A 22,934-nucleotide genomic window follows, 5' to 3' on the forward strand; every position below is an offset into this window, starting at 1 on the left:
CTCCCTACATCACAGATGCTCTCCGGTCAGTCTTACCAAACCAGAACGCACAGATAAATATAGCTGATGTTATTGGTTGTGGCTTACCTTCCATGGTCATTCATCTCTTTGGTGGCTGAATGTGAAATAGCTAAGGTGTCTGCCTTATAAGTTATTACAAGAGAAACGAAATGACTCCATACCCATACCCTGCCCCCAACTCTAAAAACTTCCTGTTCTGTGTTCATCAATAATGAATGGTCCATCCCTGCAATGCTCAGAGGTAGCTTACATTGCACTTTTAAGCAGCTGGTTAGTAATGTACAGTGGATAGAGCCTTTCTTTCAAATCCCAGGGCAGTGGGTCCTTCAAGGCTAGCATCGCATTTTCAATTAGCTGCTGAGTGAATGCTTGGCATGTGTATTAGAGAAGAGGCACACAATCAGCTTATTGTTCTTTTCTGTATTGTGCTGAGAGGATCAAGGGATTGGTAGGAGAACCGGCAAGCCAGGCATCACGGTGGATGTTGAAGAAGGTTACTCGGATCCCAGCATCTTCACTTGCTTGCTCTGGAATTACAGCTATTTATTACAAAGCACTTTCTGTGGCTGGGTGGAGTGCGGCTAAGGAAACACATCCCAGACACCACTTGGGGTTAGTCTTTCTGAGCCTTTCACGTCTCTGACTAATTCTCATCATTATCATGGAGCCCAACAGTCCCAAAAAGATACAATTTGCTGTGCCTTTATTCCAGAGTCAGATTGCACCCGAAGCAGCAGAGCAGGTAAGTGGAATTGGGTGGGGACCAGTTCCTATACATAAAAAATACAAACATGAATTTTTGCTATTGACTTCTCTATCTCGTGAATTTGCCTAACTTTGGAACTTTCCAGGATATGTGGCTAAGAAATTAGTCAGTTTGCATATGCACTTATATTTGAGTTGTGTTGGGGAAATATTGGCTAAAATGCAGCACTTTAGGTAATAAAAACTAGCACCTATTAAAGAAAAATGGTTATATTACTAATTCACAGTTGGATCCAAAAATCTATTTGCTTTTGTTTATTAAACAGGTGCAATTTAGAAAAACATTTAAAAAATTAAAATTAGCAACTTTTAGTTTATTATTTATAAAAAATGATTGAGTTAGCAATGAAAGTATTAAATCCTAGAATAATTTCAGGATATAGATTTAATATTTTATTTTAATGTTTTTCATTACATTCAAAGCAATAATTATATATGAAACATAATTGATAGGATTTATAGATATAGGCATAATTTAAGAAGCATTTTATCCAAAGATTAATATTTGACATTTCCTGAATTCCTTTTCCATGTCTACCATGTCTACTTTTCTGTATTTCTCCTCTCTTTCTCTCACATATGACTGGTTTATATCTATATCACCTCTAATACTCATTTACTTAGGCTCCATACAATGAAACCACTTAAAAAAATCATATGTGAAGAAACTACAACAATGTAAGCAAAAGCAAGGAAATATACTAGGTCACCAAGCTAATTCATTTATTTCTTAAAGCTTTAATTATCCATGAATCCTTTCCCAAACATTATATACAAAATCTTAAATATAATTATTGAGTCTGAGACTCATATCTTTCTAGGTTTTTCGATTACCTTGAAGTAAATCTACCCAGGTTTAGGCCAAATTAATGCAATCTTGAACATGTATCTATATTGATTTTATCCTTGAGAAGATATTACTGGTAAATTTTGTGTTCTCCCTTATTGACTTATACTTTAGGAATTTATCTATTTAAGTAGTTATGGATATATTAGAGATTCTAATCATAATATGTTCCTTTATCTTTAAAAATGAGAAAAACCCACAACAAACTAGTAGTTTTAAGTTGATTACAAACTCCCATAAAATCCATATTCATTCTTTGTCAATTTGTTCGAAATATTATGCTAGGAAAAACAACTAATGCTGTTTAATTTAACCTGGAAGTTTGAGTTTTCTAAGCTTCTCTTATCAGGTTTAGAAATAGAGATAATGGATCTTAAAAGCATCACCAGTATTATGAGTTTCCAGGAGAGTCAATAAAATGAGCAAGTCATCCTCATACCCTCATTGCATAATAACTTTCAGTGATGTGATTTGGTGATAAATAACTATGTCTTCTCTATTAAAATGTACTTTTCTCCAACAGAGAATGTGATACTAATATATGATAGTTCTCCTGTCTGGCTTTCTATTATTCAAAATAAAATTAATGAGCACCTACTGCGTCTCCTCCAGAAATTTGCTTTTGTTTTGGAAAAGATAAGAGAGTAGGATATATTTTATACTTTTTTAAAGTAGAGCAGCATCCGACTCTCACTGATGTTCATGGGGGTCTTTGTTTTTCACAGATCAGGAAAAGAAGACCGACTCCAGCATCACTTGTGATACTCAATGAACATAATCCCCCAGGTAAAGCATGATGTCTTTTGCACTGATGGCGCAGACTAATTGTTTGAAGAACATCACAGAGTATGTTCTTGCCATTTCAGTTGTCAATAATCTAACAAGCTAGTGTAGAAAAAGGCTCATAAACAAACAAAAATAATATTATAGAAACTGTCTCAATTGTCTGCCTGCTTTTCCTGTAGAATGACACATTGGTGATGATATGCTATCAAATATTTTGTTACTGTTTGTTGTCTTGTGTACAGGTGTTTGTAATCTGGTTCAGTGTTTTTTAATTAAATTGGGTAGAAAGTTGTTTAATTAGGTTTCAAAGCTCAAATTACAGGTCTGGAGATGCTTATATCTTTACAGAATAGGATTTTTTGGTTATGAAAGGCTGCCATGGGGTAGGAAATGAGCCAGCAATGGCTTTAGCTTTGCTGCTGATGTCATCTCTGAATAATGCAATTGACAAGTAACCAGATCAATTTTCAGCACTGCCCATTTGAAAGCCATTCTGAAGGGTTGCATCCATTTCTTGAGGTTTTATTTTCCATTTCCTGTAAAAACTAAAGCTGCATTATTATTCCTGATAATACACAAACATTTACTTATTGAATGGGGATGGTTTTAATCTTACATTTAAGTGCTGCTTCTAGGAATATAAGAAAGACAGCAAAGGTCATGGCATTAATTTGTAACCAGACAGGAATTGGTGCTGCATTTTTTTTTGCAGGTATAAACAATAAGCATGGACAGAAGGAATATGAACAGTGGAAACATAATAAGCCTAAGTATAGGGTGTGGCAATGATCCATTTAAGAATAAAAGGGCAAATAGTCTTTGACTTTCAGATTTCTTACAAGTTGGAGAAATACACATATATTAAGTAAAGTTCTAGTAAAATTTTGATCATAACCCAAATATAGGAAGGTATTCAAATGATGGGAAATAAGTAAACTAATTTATTCCTACTGAAAACAAAAAGTTATAACTTGATCCTATATCATTAAGGTCCTAAGGCATTTTAAATAATCATTACACTTAATGTTAATTTGCTTTTATTTGATTAAATAAGATATACAATTGATGTAGAATTACAGTTTGCTAATAAATACAACTTAATAAACTTAATAATGAAATCTTTTCGGTTTGGAGATAATAATAAAGCAATCTTCCACCGATGACTTACTAATAATGTCACATCTTTCCATGGCATCCTACTACTTACCTTCCTATGACAACCTTCCTATGACAGTCCTGCCCAGTTTGAATTTTAGGTCTCCTCTGCCTCCTAAGGACAACTTTCAGATTCTATGGGCTTTGTTACTGTTTTTTCATGTGTCCCCCAAACAGTAATTTCTGGTCCTTGAATGCCAAATATATGTCATTTTACAATGTGGTAAGTGAATATCAGAAATGTGAGTAATTTTTGCAGGATTTATTCCATCATAACAGAAAAAATTCAGACAACTCTGATTCTAAAGCCAATGTATTTTGGAATACAATCTTTGTATGTGATATATTGATATGATAATTAAGATATAACAAGAACAGAGTCTTCATAATCTCACCTGTACCAAATGTTTCTGCCCTATCCCAAAATTCTTTATGGTCCAGGTATTATCTAAACACTTTCTATCAAATACAGCAAAACAAATAACAGCAACAACAAAAGAGTCTTATGACTATTAGATGACTTTTTCTGAGCAATTCCTTCTTCTAGCTTTTAAAAGCAATACATTTATGACAAACAGAAATTGAGTTCAGCTTTAAATCTTGGTAAATTAATAACTCTTCAATTTATTAAAATTGCCCAGGAAACAATTAAGTATTCTTGGGTCACCTGTCATTAACACTGCTTGAAATTCAAATCCCTGAAAATCTTTCTTTATTGCTAATTAATGAAGCAAAGAAAATTAAATTTTCCATTGTAGAGACATAATTAACAGACCCTTCCAATTCATATGATGGTGTGTCGTGATTATTGTTAAATGAATTAGACATAACTTTCTTCTTTTTTTTTAACCGTTTCAGAAGTTTGCAGAAATAGTCAATTAAAAAAGAGTACTTGAAAGATGATTTAATTTTATATTTAGAAATTCATATCCATTCTGGGGAAATAGAGCAGAAGTGGGGAAATAGAATAGAAAGAGATCTCATCATATAAATCTAATTTGTTTGCTTGCTAGTTTATCTATGTTGGTCTAAACATTTAGACGATTGAGGCACCTGATTGGTAGGATTTCAGAAGCAACCCAGTGTCCCTTTAGTCTCTTTCTAAGAACTGGACTAAAATTCTCAGCAGTAGAAGCACTATGGAAATAGATTATACTTGCTAAGTATATATCACCCTCTGACAGAGATTAATGTTTTGCTCAAAAAAGTGGGAACCAGGATTCAACATTTTAATTTGAAGGCATCATGCCTGGGAAAATTTAATAGCGAAGTGTGTATTTTTATGGTGGAGAGGGAAGAAACTATATTTGCTGCTAGGAATGACATGAAATAACCAGATGTCAGTAAAATAGCCTGCAAGACTATAAAGTGGGTGTAGGGAAACACCAAAGGCAAGGGTTATTATTTGCAAATGATAACCAGATAGGGCAATGCTTCAAATAAATCCTCTCCATAGACATAAATGGCAGTACCCATTTTTCTGCATTTTATTTCATCACATTCTGGATTTACTTAAACTTTACTTGTCTTTATTTATTTTTAAAGATCTATTTATTTATGCAAACAAGAGCTGGGGTACATGGCAGAGATGCGGGGGGGTGAGAGGATTCACCAGAGACAGAGTGGGGAACAGAGCAGGCAGACTGACCGAAACACACTGCTGAGGGGATTAGCGGGCAATTTGGGTCTGCCTTGCCATGTGGGTTTCTCCATGGCCGACCGGGGATTGAACCCGTGCCGCAGAGGCTACGGATTTCCTCATAGTGCGGTTCTCAACCCCTTGCGCCACCAGGGAGGCCCTTTATTTGTCTTTAAGTAGACTAATCAGAAGGCTGTGTATTTGGTTACCAGTACTAGCAAAGTAGAATTGAACAGATATTCAGAAAATACCGACTCTAACCACACATCTTCAAGAAAGATGCACTAATCAACCCAAGTAACTGAGACTTGCTCCTCTTTTTCAAATCTCGAAGAATTCCATACTTACTAGTTCTTAATTGGAATTAAGCACCAATAACTTCAAATGTTAGAATATACAGCTTCTTATACTCAACTAAAATAATGCCCCATTGGAGTCTAAAAAACTTTTACTGTAGACAATTAAAATTCATTTATTAAACTTTTCGAACACAAGTTTCCCCTACTATTTGAAAGTGCAGGGCAGCAAGAGGCACTAAAACTGGCCAAGGACAGTGACCAAATAGTTTAACGGTCACTGTCTGAGTTCTTTACCCATGAGCACAATTGCAGGACTAAGGTTCAGAGAACAACAATAATGGTATTTATTTCACAAACCAGGGTAAAACAAAGAGTCACTGAGGCCACAAATGGCTGTTTACCTCACCCGAAGCAAAGCAGTGTCAGGTGTTTTATAGTCCTCAACACTCCCAAGATGGTATGTCACTACCTGTGGGGGCCTAGAGCATGCATCAGCCAGACTAGAGCCCGGGATCCAACTCACAAAGACAGCAAAAGACACAACAGGAGATGCTCACAGAGCTGCTGAGATGCCCCAGCCCAGCACCAGACAAGCGCCTCTCAAAACAACAGGTATGGCAGCCTAGTGACCCAACAAATAGGCACACTCACACAGCTCAGCAAGGTGCCCAGCTCTGGGCCTTCACCTTTCCTTCCAGGCTGTAACAGCAGCAAAGCTGGGAACAGTTTCAGTCACATGGCTATCTGCAAAGCCTCTGAACTTTTTTTTCTCTGAGGTTGACTGTTGGAAGTTTCTCCTCGTCTTTCAGAGGCCCACAACAGCCTTCTGGAAGATCAGCATGGTAGGGGTAGAAATGGATGACCCTGGAATTTCTGAGGATCCAAAAGTGCTGAAATCCCAAACACTCAAATCCTGAACCCTGAATTTTAGGGGATGCTTCTGCAGTCCCTTACATTTCTTGTGAGGGTCTCCACCCACTACCAATACTTTGTTAGCATTTCACCTGGGGCTACCCATCCTCACTGGCAGCCCGCTCCAGGGGCACCACCTGTTACAGTCTGGCTTCAGATGCATTACAAAACCTTTTGAAAGCTGAAATGTTCTTAAGCAAAGAAGCAATTACCATTAATTTATATGGAAAACATTTTATTATTCCCAGAAATAGCCTACTATATCGTACCAAATAACACATAAACCCTAAAATAATGCTAACGTAGTTAAAGCAGGAATGATTGGATAAATACACAGGCTATATAAAGGAGTTTGACAGTAACTCTCTTTCTTGCTGCTCAGGGTGGGCACTGCCTCCCCCAGGCTGCTGCTAAAGAAATACTGAGTGTTATTTTAGCATTTTGACTTTTGTTATAAAAGGCATGTACTTTTTGTTGTTAAAGTGAAACTCTTCATCAGATTTATTTTGATTAGTGGAAAAAGGTACAAATGTACATCTTTTGTAAAAGCCAAGTGGTGTAATGTGAAATTTTGAGAAGTGGGGGATATGTGTACATAAAGGAATTCTTCATTATTTTCTTCTCTGGATTGAATAGCTCTAGTGTCTCCTAAGGGCCTTAATGAACTTTATTCAAATTTTCCTTGTCTCTTGACCTTTGGGGCTCAGAAGTGGATACAGCCTTCCAGTAAAATGCTAGCCTAGACCAGGCTTTGTGAATATTAAAGTTTGCGGCGTCCATTCTTTTCCATTTACTGTTAAGCAGAGACAATATGGTTACAATTAAATTTAATGGCCTTGATGCCTATTAAACATGAGTGAACTGTAAAAGGTCTGGAGCAAAGTGAATATTTGGGCAAGTACCCAGAAGTTTGGCGTCAGTTAAAAGCCTGTGGTACATCTAAAACGTGGGACCAAAAATATAATGTAAAATGGTTTGGGAGGGATATTTATTGAACTTCCTATCACAGTTTGATTTAGGTGAGAAGGGCTTTCTTTTTGACACTTTCAGCTCCAAATATTATTAAATGTTAGGGAAAAAAGCAAAAAGCTTTTTCACAAATGACTCAAAATCCTAAAAATTAGTTACTGTGAGACATATGAATTAAATAACACCCTATGTTCTTTCAAATTTGCAAGTAGATCTAGTTAGTAGAAAGAGGATTTCCAATCTATTAGTCTATTTGACTCTACAGATTGGAAAAGAAGCCATAGTCCGTCCTGGATGAAGCAGTTAACTTTCAAAATGAGGTTTGTACTTTTGAGCTGTGACTCTAAATTAAATAAAGAGATTTTGAAATCTCTGGATTTATAATCCTTGCAGATTGGATAATAGAGAATAATGTTGTGCTTTGAGTTGGTCAAAATATAAAAACTCCAGGAATTTCTGTTGATGGGAGGTTTTGTAGGGTCAACATAGTTAATGCGCAGATTATTTCCAGTGTTAGGACATTCATACACATAAAATCTTTTTTTCATGAAGACCCTCTATTTTTAAAAAAATGAATGATTGTTTGGTCAAAATTTCATATGAACCTTAAGTGAAAGGTTCAGGATTCATACTGACAAATTTCTTGGACTCTTAAAGATGATTAAGACATTATCAGTCCCAGACCTGGAGGTTCCCATTTATCTGGGGATCTCCAGTCAAATGTTTTCCAGTCAAAGGGTGTGCTGGATTCATTGTCACATAATTTTGTTTTATTCTAAGTTTTCTTACCTTCTTTGGGAATGTGGTTGTAATTCATTCTGACCCACGATCCTTGCTGATTGTTCCACATTTCTTTAGCCCTAACAGGATTAATGAAAGCATAAAACAGAGAAAGGTCCAATAGTTTTAGACCATTCAAGAGGTAAGTGGTATTAATTTTAAGGATTTGTCAGGAAAGTCTATTTTTCCCTTATATTTATTTCTGAGTTTTTGAATGCCAAACCATGCTGAATGATTTAAAGATTTAAAGTGACGCATGTGGTTTTCAGAGATTCATGTTCTGTACAATTGACTTATTTTCCCATAACTGTTCAGTCTGTGCAGCCAAGTAGCCCAATCAATTGGAATAATATGAGCCAAAGATGAAATTCCGGTTTTTTGTACTGTCAAGATTTGCTATACTGTAAGAAGTCAAAGGAACCAGTGTAATCTTCAAATTAAACGAAAGAAAAATAAAATGGCAAATTATAAATCTATGAAATAGCTCTTTTTAATTTCAGCAATATTTCTACTTTTATTTATTTTGAATAATAGCACATATGGATCACTTTTTATGGTGATTTTGGTTAGAAAAATATCAATCAGTTAGAATAGCAATCAGGTAAATTCATTCATTTTTCCTGATCTCAACTTCTCTACTCATGACGTACACAGGAAATAAAAATAATTTTATTTATTTTCTTTAAGATTTATTTATTTATTTATATAAGAACTGGGGTACAGGTCAGAAGCATGGGAGGGTGAGAGAATTCACCAGAGCCAGAGCGGGGAGCAGAACTGGCAGATAGACCGAAGACACTGCTGAGGGGAGCAGCGGGCGAGGCAGGAGAGGTCTGCTGCGCCATGTGGAGTTCTCCCTGGCCTCCAGAGAATCAAACCGGTGCTGCAGAGGCTGCAGACAGCTTCGCAGGGCGGCGTTCAACCGCTGTGCCACCAGGGAGGCCCCGGAAATAAAAATAATTTGAAGATACGTTTTCATGATATAGAAGGGCAGTGTTTGTAGTGGGTAAAACACTGTTTTTGGAGTAAAAGCTGGGTTTGAATTCCATCTTTGCCATTTGCTGGTGATTAGACATTGGATCTGTATTTAACCCTTATGGACTTGGTTTCTTCCTTTTTAAACAGCCATTGAGGTGTGAGAAAATTCATAGCCCAGTTTCTGCAACCAATTAGATGTTAAAGACATGTGACTCTCTGTGCCATTATATCCATGCTAAGAATAGCTAGTTGGCTTAAAACTTGCACTTCTTAGCATAAGATTTTTCACCATTTGTTTCTGACTCTATTAGGCACTGTCAAACAGTGTCCCCAAAAGATGGAGGTAATGATAAGAGAAAAGATGGCCAATACACAATTCATCAGGAAAAGAACAAAGAATTATGGAATTGTTATAATCTAAACTCTGGTGTTTGTTTAATTGAGCATGTCTTATTTACAAATGTCATTTTCTTGGGCCTCCCCGGTGGCGCAGCGGTTGAGCGCTGGGTTGTGAAGCTGCCCGCAGCCTCTGCGGTGCCTGTTCGATCCCGGGCTGCTCCCTGGCCACTGGAGGAGGGTCCCACATGGTGCGCAGACCTCTCCTGCCGCCCGCTGCTCCCCTCAGCAGTGTACTTCCGTTCTTCTGCCTGCTCTGCTCCCTGCTCTGGCTCTGGTGAATTCTCTCACCCTCCCGTGTTCTGACTGTACCCAGTGCATGTATAAACAAAAAACAAACAAACAAACAAATAAATAAATAAAACAAAAACATGCGTCTATTAAAAAAAATAAATAAATAAAACAAATGTCATTTTCTTGGAACAAGAGTCCTTTAGAATTTTCTCTTTTTATTAAAGATTTTTTTAAATTTATTTTATTTATTTTGCATAAGAGAACTGATGTGTATGCCAGAGGTGCAGGGGATGAAATGATTCAGAGACAGAGTGGGGAGCAGAACAGGTAGATATATTGAAATACACTGCTGAGGGGAACAGTGGGCAAAACGGGTGAAGTCTGCTGTGCCATGGTGGTTAGCTCCCTGGCTGGAGATCGAACTCAGGTTATAGCAGTGATGGCACTGAAATTTAACCCATAGGCCACCAGGAATGCCCTTGACTTAAAGGTTTTTAAGGATTAAGGTAAGAATTAAAATTTTCCTATCTATTCCAAACTGCTGGTAGAGTACATATAGATGTCCATGGATTACTAAATTTCAATGCATTAAAAAAAAAATCCTCGTTAGAAATCCATCAAACTTTGGGTTTGATTAAGCTGTAGAATTAGCTACTGGGTATGCAATAGTTAAGTCAACATCCCTAGTCATATGGAGAAACCTCTGTGAGATATTTACAATTTGATACATGTATATTGATAGTAAAACCAATAGCATACGCCAAAAATATTAAATATATTTCAATACCAGTACAGAAATATTTACCACAGGACATATTTGGGGTTTAGATTATAATGCTGCAAAAATATAATGCACAGATGAAATGCTTGATGAAAGCTAGGTTCTAACCCACATATGGTGCAGCAGACCTCTCCTGTCTCGCCTGCTGTTCCCCTTAGCAGTGTATTTCAGTAGATCTGCCTGTTCTGCTCCCCTCTCTGTCTCTGGTGAATACTCTCACCACACTTCCCTCTCCACACCTCTGGCCTATACACCAGTTCTTGTATGAATAAATAAATAGACAAATAAATAAATAAATACATACATACATAATATTAAAAAATAAATTTAAGATAGAAACAGTTACTTTGTTTTTTGGGGCCTCCCCAGTGGTGCAGCGGTGGAGCGCTGGCTTGCGAAGCTGCCCGCAGCCTCTGCAGCTCCGGTTGGATCCCTGGCCACCAGACGAGGGTCCCACATGGCGCGCAGCCTTGTCCTGCCGCCCGCTGCTCCTCTCAGCAGTGTACTTCATCACTCTGCCTGTTCTACTCTCCACTTTGGCTCTGGTGAATTCGCTCACCCTCCCATGCCTCTGACTGTACTCAATGCCTGTATAAATAAATAAATAAATCTTTAAAAAAAAAAAAAAAGAGGTATCTTAAAAAAATAAAGAAACAATTACTTTGTTTTTTTTACAATTACAAAAGTATTTTCTAATTGCTTCCAATTGATAGCCCTATTCAAGAAAAACAGCAAATTAGTGGTATTTGTTGACCTTCAGAAAAAAATATAGTCATGCTATGTAAATGAAGAACTGCTCTGAAGTTCTGCTTTAGAACTGCTCTGAAGAAAGCTCTTAAACCTTGGGATTTTCTACTCTTTCTTAACATTTTCTAGTCATGACTTTAATCCAGAAAGTAATATGACACTCTTCTAGTAATTCCAGGCACAATTCAGCAGCAGAATTTATCAGGGGCTTATATTGAAATGCCCTGGGGCCTGGACAGGTCATGTAGAAAAGGTCCTAAGCCCCTGTAGAGAGCAAATTGTGATGAGGACAATGGTCTACTTAGAAGGGGCAGTTTCCATTCCAGGATTTCAAATTAAACAAACAAGAAAAACTACAAAGAAAAGGGTGCTGGAAAACACTGTGTGAGACGGGGGTACCTAAATGGTAAGATTGTAGAGATGCTAGAAAATCTCTCCCTGAATCAGTTTCTATATATCTGAAATGCATTCTGAAGTTGTTGTTACTATCATTATATTCTATTTTCCAGAATGCAAGTACTTTGACCACATGTGATATACTGTCCTTGACCTTTAGAAAAATAGCTACCCAAAGCTCAGATGAATCTGTGAAAACCAGAAGTAGAGGAAGAGGAATGTCCTGGAGCAAACGAACCAGTTCCAAAGATTTAGAGACATTAGAATTCATCTCCTCCCTCCCAGGCTGCTGCTGTCACTGCCTTCTCCACAATCTGTCCTTTTATAGCTTCCATAGTATTTTAGGGTCCCCTAACACATGTTGGGAAATGTTACCTCTGTATCTGTTATTTTCTGTGCTCTGCGCAGATTATCTTAGAATTTAATTTTGACTTTGACTTTGTATCACAGAGTAATTTGATATAGTGACAATTATAGTGCTTAACAAAGCTATTTGTGAAATAAGTTGCTAAAATCTGCATCACCAAAGAGAGATAAATTGACAGTCTGGCTAGAACACAATTACAGTTTGACCTTGGGAATAATGCTGAGGAAAGAGTACTATGTAAACTAAAACTAAAAAAAAAAAAGCTAAAAAATACCCCAGGAAACTAAAGCTATGTGAAAAAGAAAAAGCTAGGAAATTTGTCATAGTCCTTTTTTTTATTCTCTAGAAGTTTTCCATTATTATGGGACAATTTTCAGAACCACAATGTTTACGTGTAAATACATAATGATCTGCTTGTGAAAACAGAACTGAAGTCACAAAATGGAAGAATGAAAACAATAGTTATTTTTAGAATTTGATTTTAGAATGATTTGCCTCAATGCAGCATCATTTTATACTTTTTTTTCCTGTCTGAAAAATATTAGAAAACATATACACAGAATTCTACATGTACAAACACATTTCATGTGCACATATTGTTACAGGGCAGAGAGAGGGGCACAAACCCCGCAAACCTGCTCCACCCTCCTTTTCGGTGGGGCAGAAAACCTGGAACCTCCCCCTTTCCTGGGGACCACCCTGTTACAATATAAGTCAGATGCCCAAATACATTCAAAAATATCATTTAGGGCCTCCCTGGTGGCGCAAGCGGTTGAATGCCGCACTGTGAAGCTGTCCATAGCTTCTGCAGTGCGGGTTCTATCCCGGTTGGCCGGCGAGAATCCCACTGCTCCCCTCAGCAGTGTATTTCAGTCAGTCTGCCTGTTCTGTTCCCCACTCTGTCTCTGGTGAATCCTCTCACCCTTCCGCGCATCTGGTCTGTACCCCGGATCTTGCATAAATAAATAAATATTTTTAAAAAAAAATTTAAAAAATATCATTTAGTCAAAATATCCATGTAATCAAATCCATCTCCCTAAGTGATTTTGATGGGGGAAAGGATGTCCTGAGCAAACTCCATACAGGCTTTGTGGACTCCACTCTTATGACACTGGGAACTACAAATCCCATGATCACCGAGGGAAGATTGCAAGGACCTGAGGACGATTTAAGCAACTAGGCTCCTGGTTTGGGTATTTAACTGGCCATGTGGTGGGGGTGGGGGTGGGGGTGGGGGTGGGGGTGGGGGGGGTGTGGGGGGGGTGTCACTCTCTTGGCCACAAGGCGTGCTAGGTTTTTGCCAGCTTGGTGGGTCATTGGGATTCCAGGTCAGCGGAACGGGTAGGATGCATTTACGAACTTATCTCCCTCTTTTTCTCCCTGAGTTATTCATTTCCCAGTTCCCCTTCCCTTGTAAATAAACCTTTTATCAACCTTTTGTGTATGTCTGCAGTTTTGCATTAATAAGTCCCCTTGAAGTGTGCTGGTGAGGACCCACAGTCAGGCAACCCCATTTTATATAGGGGTTTGCCCTGTAACAATCTGACTTAGAAAAAATACTTTGGCATCAGCCAAAATATCTAGAAAAGCTGTTTAAATTAAAGTTTTTAATGGAATAATGCTAATAATAATTGTTTAAGTTTCTAATCCTTCGATTAGATCAAAAACTAATCACATTATTTGAAAATTCATGAATAAAAGGCATTGAAATTACTGGCATTGAGTCAAATGGTAAGGTTTAATAACTTATTTTTTAATTCAGAAGAATATTTTTAAAAAGAAGTAATATTTGTTGAATATTAATTGCTTAAAAACGGTCTTTTCCTTTGGGTAGATTTCCCATGTCCATATTTATAATTCTTGAATACAAAGAAACATTATAGTTTGATACAGAAAGTGAGATCCTTCTTTAACCACTGGTAAGTTAATGTCTAAGTGAAATGTATCATCCAATTTGAAATTAACTTTTCAACTTCGACCTCAGCATTTCTGATAATGGTATCCCCATTTTTCTAATTGTCAACCCACACAACTTTGGAATCATCACTCACTCTTCTCTCTTTACCTTGCCCCTGTATCTACTTCTTTTAAATATTTTTTTAATTTATGTATACAAGAACTAGGGTACAGGCCAGACGTGTGGGGGGTGAGAGGATTCACCAGAGACAGAGTGGGGAGCAGAACAGGCAGACTGACTGAAATACACTGCTGAGAGTAGCAACAGGCGAGTCAGGAGAGGTCTGCTGCATCATGTGGGCAGCTTGAACTTGTGCTGCAGTGGCTGCAGATAGCTTCATAGGTTGCATGTTAACCCCTTGCACCACCAGGGAGGCCCATTGTCCCTGTATCTATCAGTGTCATTTCTGTTGGTTCTTTGTACAGGTATATTTTTAAATATTTAGTTTCTCTGCTCAGGAGAAATACTTGTTGCTTTATTCCAAGTCATATCATAGCTTCCACAATGGTTTTCCATGACTTTAGGTGGTTTTTGTAGCACCAAGTGCCCTGACCTTAGAGTCAGTGAACATGGTATGTTTGTGAATCTCTGAGTCTTGATTTCCAAACCGTGAGGCAGAGAGCATGGTAACTCCATCACAGGTTGTGCTCTTAGAATCAAATAACTTGATGTTTGCTAGCAACTTTATTGATGGTACATTTATTCTGTCCCCTGTCTGGTTTCTGTGAGAGGCTTTTGGCAGACTTAATGGTGATTGACTGGACTGATTTATATTTTATAGTTTATTTGTTATGAGCTCTAATGTGTATCCTGTAATTTACCTGTCCTTGCTTTTAATTATCTATGATAAGGAACATAAAGTCTTCTCATGAAGAACTCAGATATTTCATCCTAATCTGCCCAACATTTCTTTTTCTTCCTTTAAATAAGTCAGCAATTTCCTCCTTGCTGTAGTGAAAACAATCTTTATTACACAATTTGTTAATAATTGTATTAAAGCTGAGATTTAGTTTAAGGAAAGAGAGGAAAGGAAAATAACTGTGCTATATTATAGTTAGCGTTTCTGCTTTATGATTTCTTTCCTATTTCATTCTTTATTTTTCACTAAGGGATCATAAAGCAGAACAAAGAAACCTTGTTCATTTGCCCTCAGTACCTGCATATTGAAAATAACTTCAGTGAGTACAGGGTTTCAGAACACGCAGTACTGACTCAGACTACACTTGTTTTCCAAAGCACCCTAAGAATTATCTTCTCTTCCTTCATGAATCCTAAGTGCTGTCCATTTGCTTCCAATGAGTGAAAGGTTTTCAAGAAATAATGCCAGAGACCAAGTCACTATCACATTTTACTCAAATAAAACATCCCAAAGGACTATGCTAAAATGGCCATCTTAAATTCGACTGCAGGTTTTTTCACTTGATGAATAGCTCAGAATTCCTGCTTTGCTCAGTGAATGAAGAGCACATTTTTGCTTAAGTTCTTGGAGACGGTCAAAGATATTTTCATACCCTAGCTCTACAGGTTGCTGTTATTGTTGGAAACCAGGCAAATGCCAGCAATATTGTGTATATGGACAGTTAAAGTGTAAGTTACAGTTTAAGTATACATTAAAAGTATTTTTAGGTACATATGGTACATAAAAGACAAGAAATCCCTCTAAGCTAAATAATGCTAAGTGAAATAAGTCAGAAAGGTTATAAGGAAGCTGCTCAAAATAAAGGAAGTTAATTAGCTGAAAGGGCTAAAATTTAAGCTAAATTGTCTATCCAAAATCAGTCTACTTTTCCTCATGTTAATAACATTTTTATTTCTACAAATAAACAACATCACTCTGCTGCGATTTTATTTTTATTTTTCTCATGAAATGAACTGTAAGAAAGTTCCTCATTGTCAGTTGGCCCAGAGGGATGCTATCCGATGTATCTCAGGATGCATCTTTCTGCTCAAATATAAGTGATTTTGTTTTGGAGTGGTGATTCTATAGCTTTTTTCCTTTTCTTTGATAATTGGTTAGAGGAGACTTTAGATTTGTTAATGCTAATTTTTTATTATATAACAAAATAAAAAATGACACGTCCAGAAAAATAAATCTAAGGGCCTCCCCTGGCGGTGCAGGTGGTTGAGCACAGCGCTGTGAAGCTGTCCGCAGCCTCTGTAGCGCCAATTCAATCCTGGCCGGCTGGCGAGGATCCCACATGGCACAGCAGACCTCTCCTGTGGCTCCCGCTGCTCCCCTCAGCAGTGTATTTCGTCAGTCTGCCTGTTCCCGCTCTGTCTCTGGTGAATCCTCTCACCCTCCTGCGCATCTGGCCTATACCCCGGTTCTTGTATAAATAAATAAATAAATCTTAAAAAAAATAAATCTAAAATTCCATTCTTGGAGTTAGGCCCCCTTTTTGTATCTTTCTTTGCCTATCTTTATAGCTACTCTGATTTGAAAAAAAATATATTATTCTGACTGAAAATATTAGTTGGAAGCTGACAATTTACATTTGGATTCTAACTGACCTAAAACATAACTGACTTGTATTCACTCCGGGGCTGCAGTGGCTCCTTGCTACCTATGCTAATTCTTCTTAGCCCTCTTAGACTTAGATCAAATCACTCTCCCTCTATGAAACCCTAGTTTAACACCCAGGTGGAAGACTTTTCTCTAAGAGAACAAATGAATTACTCTGGATCCTTTACTCATTTGCTTCAACTAATTCTAGAAGATTTCCGTGACCTAGTAATGCCCTGAAATGGATTATAGAATTAATACATTTTGATATGAGATAGGTCAGGAGGTCCTTTATGTATAGCAGGTTTTAGCAGGGCTGCAGAATAGGGCTCTCAGGGTCTGGGATGGTAGGAGGAAACTTTACTGTGAAAACCACATAAAATTAATCTGAATATTTCACAGAGTTTATCCTTGTCTTCACTTTTCACAGTACCTAGAAATGCTGGTGAATATAACCCATTGGATCTTGAGTTCTCATGTTAAATGTATATGGGACTAATGTAAAATGATCTTTGTATTAGAACACACAGGATAAACAATAATCTCAGCAAGGATAAATTTTAGGTGCAGAGAACTTGAGCTGGTTGTTCCATTGTTTTAGTGTAGACATGCTCTATATTAAGTACCACAGGATGACTGTAGATCCATAGACAATTTTGTATAATGGTGATTTTGGAACTTCCTACATTTTAGCATACAATTGAAAACCTATGCATGTTTTTTCTAATGACTACTTGTATTCGTTTGCTATCTTAAATTACTTGAATCCAATTTAAAAGGTCAGTAAAATGGTAATGATGGAAAACTGAATATACAATCAATTTGACTGTTTTTCTGCAAGAATAGAGGGGTTCAGTATTTCAACTCAATATTATCAAATAGCAGCGGTCTCTAGCCCACTGAATGGCTATATACTTTTCCTCTATGTTGACTAGCTTATGGGGCCTAGATTAATAAGAACTAGTCTTTCTTTTCATTTTCTTTAAATTGTAAAATGAACATTTACCCAGTAATTCTCCTTAAACTATTTCCTCTTCTTAGTAATAAGCTATCAGGGAAGAACTAGTAATCATTGTCAATACCAAAACTGAAAGAGTTTATTACTGATCAAAAGCATTTAAATTAAACAATTTCACCTAAAATTCCATTTGGCTGGTTTGCATTAACATTTCTATGTAAGCAGAAACTAATGACTGAAAGAAAAATAATTTTAGAACAGACCTTGTACCTTATCTGTTCCTTCACTTGCTTCTTACACAAGGAAACCATAGAAACAACTTACTCTGGCTCCAGTAAATTATTTGCAAACATATCTATATATAGCTCCAATTACAACATTCCAGCTGCTTTATTACTTTCTGAGTGAGTCAGATAAGATTATGCTCTATGTATTTCTGTTGTCTGGGTATTTATTAACATGTCTATCGTTACGGGCATATTACATAAAATGAACTCATTGCAGGTATTAACTTCATTTCCTTATTTCTAACTTTGTTTGGCATTCCTGGCAATTTTTCCAGGCATAGCACAGTCCATTTCCTATTGTGAGTTTTTTTCGCTTTTAATATTACATTTTTCTATGTAACAACTATTGCAGAATTTGGAATTGACCTCATTGTTTTTAGAGCTATAGACCTTCATTTCACTTCAGTGAAAAATCTGAAAGACTTTTGCATCAAACTACTGTGAGAAAATAGTTTTCTTAGATATGGGATAAACTTAAAACTGACATAAAATAAATCAAGAAGAAATAGAATATGATTTGCTATTTCACATAGCAAATCTAAATCTAAATAAGATTCCTTAGTCTGACAGCCAATGTCCTTGATAATTTGGGCCAAGTCAAATTCTCCCATTGTACTTTATTCCCAGGCCTAATCTGTATCTCTGATCAAACTGGTTACTTGTCTTCTAAACATTTGCACCTAAGATCTTTGAATATAATTTTTACCTATTTAGATGTCCTCATTACTACTGCATTTTGCAAAAACAGTTGTATTTATACAGATACAGAGATCTTTTCCTTTTCTTTCAATTTTAGACTTGGACATTTGTCATTCCCTTTTCTAGAATCCTGGAATTGAAACAAAAAGGAGGTTTTTAGATAAGCAAAGAAAAATGAAATCAAATTGGTAAAACCATGATGTTGATTCTATTTTGTGCTCACTCCTCTACTGCATTATTTTCTTCAGAAATTCCTGTGATGATTAGTCAGATTCTACTTGACCAGTTCTCGTGATGATGAGTTTAACTCTCCTTGAAGCATCCATGGTTATGATTGGCAGCTCTAAAATTAGAAAGTTCTTCCTTGTATTTAGTTAAAATATCCTTAAATTTTTCTGCTTTTATTCTTGGCATTCCTTCTAAAGGATCTCAGATAGTGTAATAATTCTTCCAGCTGAGAACCCTTCAAATATTTGGGAATGGACATAGTGTTTGCTTCAGTTCTCTCTTATCCAAATTTTTCTATTACTGTTAGATTTAAAATTATGACATAGTTCTTAGACATCTTATTATTCTGTTCCATAGTGATAGATTTTTCAACATAGAATACAAAATGTATTCATTTAACTCATAGCTATCAAACATCTATTGTAAGCTAGGTAGTATGCTAAGAGTACAGATTCACAATAAAAGGTGATAACTTATGTGGTAGCAAAAATTTGATAATTTAGAAGTACACATTAGGAACACAACCCCATCAGTAAAGTTTCCATGGTCATAGTCCAATAATTTGTACTAAACCCTGAAGGAGAAGACAGGGATGTCGTTTAAAGACAAAGGGGAATGCAGGGACAAAGTCTAAAAGTGGGACAAAGCATTGCAGATTCAAGGAACTGAGGTAAGTCCAGTATGTTGAGCATGGAGTGGCATCAAGTGGAGGTAGAATTAGACAGTTGGGTTCTTAAGGAATTCTGACTAGGAACCACTAAATAGCTTCAAGCAGGTGTGTTCACATGTTCAGATTATATTAAACGTCCTTACGGACACAGGTAAAGGAGGCTTAGAAGGAAGAAATTATGAATGTATTGAGAGTCAGTGGACTTGATTAATTGGATGACAGAAAAGATGGTGATAAAAATAAGTTTTAGTTAAGCCTAGAGTCTTTCCTAAGAAAGCAGAGCAAATTTGGGTAGAAATAGGGGAAGGTAATGAGTTCAGAATGGAACACATTACTTTAGATATAGTGGGTAAAATTGAGCGCTCTCATTCTAATTCCATGTGAAATATTCATAACATACTGGAAGTAATGCCTCAATAATGGAGTCACTGGTATTAAAAACCAATTTACGAGAGCCCTTTAAGAATAAGCACATTCAATGATAAAACAGGAGAGTTTACCTAGTAATTATTACCTTAATAATGTTGGCAATATTTCTACTCCAAGCTCAGTATAGCTCCTGGAAAACAATTATTACTCTTAATCATTGAAGAACTCTAATTAGACACAGACATCATTAGCCAAGCAATTAAGATTAGCCACTCGCATCTGCTGACCTTCTGAGTCACTAACAGGCTGTCTGTTAATTTGGGCATGTCTGTTATTCTACCTGTGACCACCTTCCATAAGCATGGAATAGAAGGAAAAGCTAATACTAAACTGATAACTTCAGTTCAATACATATTTTAAATTCAAAGTTCAATTGGTGCATGTTTTTTTATTCTTCTTTTGTTAGTTTTATGTCGTTTTCATTTTTGGTGTTTAATCAAGTGAACATGTGTGGCTGAACAAATTATTTAAGTACAGATCTTGGAAGTTTTGAATATTTGTAAAATCTGAAGCAAGCACATTGTTTCAGTCTATAAAGGAATTAGTTATATTCTATATAAAGTACATATATTCTGTCATTTATGTTAGTATTCCATTTTAGGTTTCACATAAATGCCTGACTACTATACACTTTTTCATTCTCTTGTTTTCAGTTTCTTTCACCTTTTTTTTTAAAAAAGATTTATTTATTTATGCACACAAGAGCTGGGGTACAGGCCAGAGATGCAGGGGGCAAGAGGATTCACCAGAAACAGAGTGGGGGAACAGAACAGGCAGAACAACTGAAACACACAGCTAAGGGGAGCAGAGGGCAAGACAGGAGAGGTCTGCTGCGCCATGTGGGCCTCTCACTGGCAGGGATTGAACTCGTGCTGCAGAGGCTGCAGACAGTTTCATAGTGTGGTGCTTATCCCCTTGCACCACCACCACCAGGGAGGCCCCTCTTTCACCTTTATCTTAGAAAAACTGCATTTCTAGAAATGTGATATAATCAAAACATGTAACCTTTGGAACAAGAAAGACCAAGACCTGATTGCCAACTCTGCCACTTGGTGGTTCTTTGACTAAACAAGTCACCCAGCCTCTTTGATCTTCGGTTTTCTCACACATAAAATGTAGCTAATAATATTTACCTCGTAGAGTTCTGAAAATGAAAGCGGTGAATGAAAATGTTAGGCATTATAGCATCACAGTGTTAAAGCCAAAGCAGTAAAACATTATTATTTTGGAAAGTATTGAGACAAAGATTATGCGCTCTTTCCTTTCCTCAACTGGAAGTCCTGCCAAGTTGGTCGTTGTACTTTTGGGTTATGTTTGATGGTAATTATGAATTAGATGAAGTTCTATAAAGGTCATCCGTTGAAAATAAAGAACTGGCAGCATAAAAGTCATTTAAAAGGAATTTGGACTAATTTCTGCTATCACTGCCTAGGATTTTACTAGAGAAAATAAAAACTCAATGATATTTCTTAATTGGCCTTTGGGTATGAAAGATCAAGGACATTTGATCTTAACTGGTGGTATCTTTTGAAGATTTCTAAAAAATATTGCCTTTTAATTTCTTAGTCAGAAAATAAGGATTATATATGTGAGGCCAAAAGTGGATCTTAAGTTAATCAAATCTGCACAGATGGTCTAGAACATTGATGAAATAAGTAGATTTCTTTAGAGCATGGTATTTTAGCCATTTTGTCCATATTTGTCTATATTTTGTTCTCATGACTGAAAGATAAATGTTACTGTTAAATATGGTTACAATTTTGAACAAAATTGCATAAACTCATTTAAAAATTGTCTTAAAATTTCCTGACATTTCTTCTGTCTAATCATTAGTTAACAGAGATTTTGAGTTTAAAGCAGTTTCCTCCAGTAAGACAGATCTGTTGAAACATGCATGCGATTGAAGCCAGGTGCCATTGTGACTAAAACACGAAGACGTTGAAAGCCAACCTTACACATGCAATTATTGAAATATTTAAGCAATTTTTAAAATATTTAAGTTATTATAAATAAAGCCAGAAGCTTAATGTCTTGGGCAATGATCAAAGTGAAAACCACAAAGTGAAGAAGCATTGAAATATCAGGATTCAAATGCTGTAACCTGGTTCTCACTGTTGCTAATGGTTTTCAGACTCATCACATTAGTCTTCAAAATGAGGATGTAGGGTAGGAATTTCCTTGTTTGAAAAGAATCCTGGTTAGGTTATTTCCTAGATTATCGTATTTCTTTTTTAGAGGTTGTTTGCTTTTTGTTAACTTATTTATGGTAAAAGCGTAGCAATAATTTAAAACTTTTTAAAAAATAATAGCTTGTGTTCTAGGAGTCAGGAAATCTGGATTTTAATTTTAAGTCTTCCATGATGTAGCTACATGAAAGGGTTAATCACCTCATGTCTTTGAGGGTCATTTTCTGAATCTATGAAATAAGATTTGGCAAGAAGACATTCAGTCCTTTCCTTGTATTGAAATGTAACAATTTTATAATTATTTTGGGAAAACACATACACACAGTCAATCTACATATATATTCTAACATATGCATAGCTAATTGCTCATGATGTTCCATCATTCTATGATTACATATTACGGTTTGCTTTTGTTAGAAAATAGTAATATTAATACTGATACTACTAATACCTTTGCTATGCTTCCTTTCAAATCTAAGTGTTATAATACCCGATTGAAATTCAACTCTAAGTCTAAGTTTCATAGGAGAGATCTACTTGAACATAGATTCCCAAATCTGCCTTGTACCTAATGTCTTGTATGGAACTTTACGCTTTTGAGAATGGTGATATTGTGAGTCATATTATGGTGAAATAAAAGAAAACTAGATAATAAGGGCTCTTGGCCTGACTTCCACTACCAATCAGCCTAGATAAAGTACTTTGCTTTACTGTTACCATTGGCATTATTTCCCCATTGGCCAATAAAAGCATAGTGCTTGGGGATTATGATTTCACCTGGGCTGACTGAAAATGTGGGATCTGAAGATTTTAAGTGTATTAAGTGTATTTAAGTCTATTTCAAAGTATTAATCACTGTGTTTGCCTAGATGTCTATAAAATATACTGTTGTCTAGTTACTTTCAATTTGAAGAACATAATTATAAACAAATTGTATTTAATGTG

At 36.4% G+C, this 22,934-nt stretch overlaps 1 protein-coding gene across 2 annotated transcripts in view; it reads left to right on the forward strand.

Annotated features, from left to right (window-relative positions):
* The first annotated feature begins 428 nt into the window (after positions 1-428).
* Positions 429-22,934, forward strand: part of PPP1R1C (protein phosphatase 1 regulatory inhibitor subunit 1C) — a 101,286-nt gene continuing 78,780 nt past the window's right edge. Inside the window, exons 1-2 of one of the 2 annotated variants that reach the window (XM_037521860.1) lie at positions 429-763; positions 2,359-2,419. In XM_037521860.1, the coding sequence (XP_037377757.1) occupies positions 683-763; positions 2,359-2,419 (142 nt within the window). In that variant the 5' untranslated portion in view covers positions 429-682. Of the gene's footprint in view, positions 766-2,339; positions 2,420-22,934 lie in introns of both variants that reach the window. The other variant, XM_037521859.1, reaches the window with a different exon arrangement.

The sequence above is a fragment of the Talpa occidentalis genome, unplaced genomic scaffold, assembly GCF_014898055.3.
Source record: "Talpa occidentalis isolate TD23 unplaced genomic scaffold, MPIMG_talOcc4v2.1 talOcc4.3, whole genome shotgun sequence".
Lineage (NCBI taxonomy): Eukaryota > Metazoa > Chordata > Mammalia > Eulipotyphla > Talpidae > Talpa > Talpa occidentalis.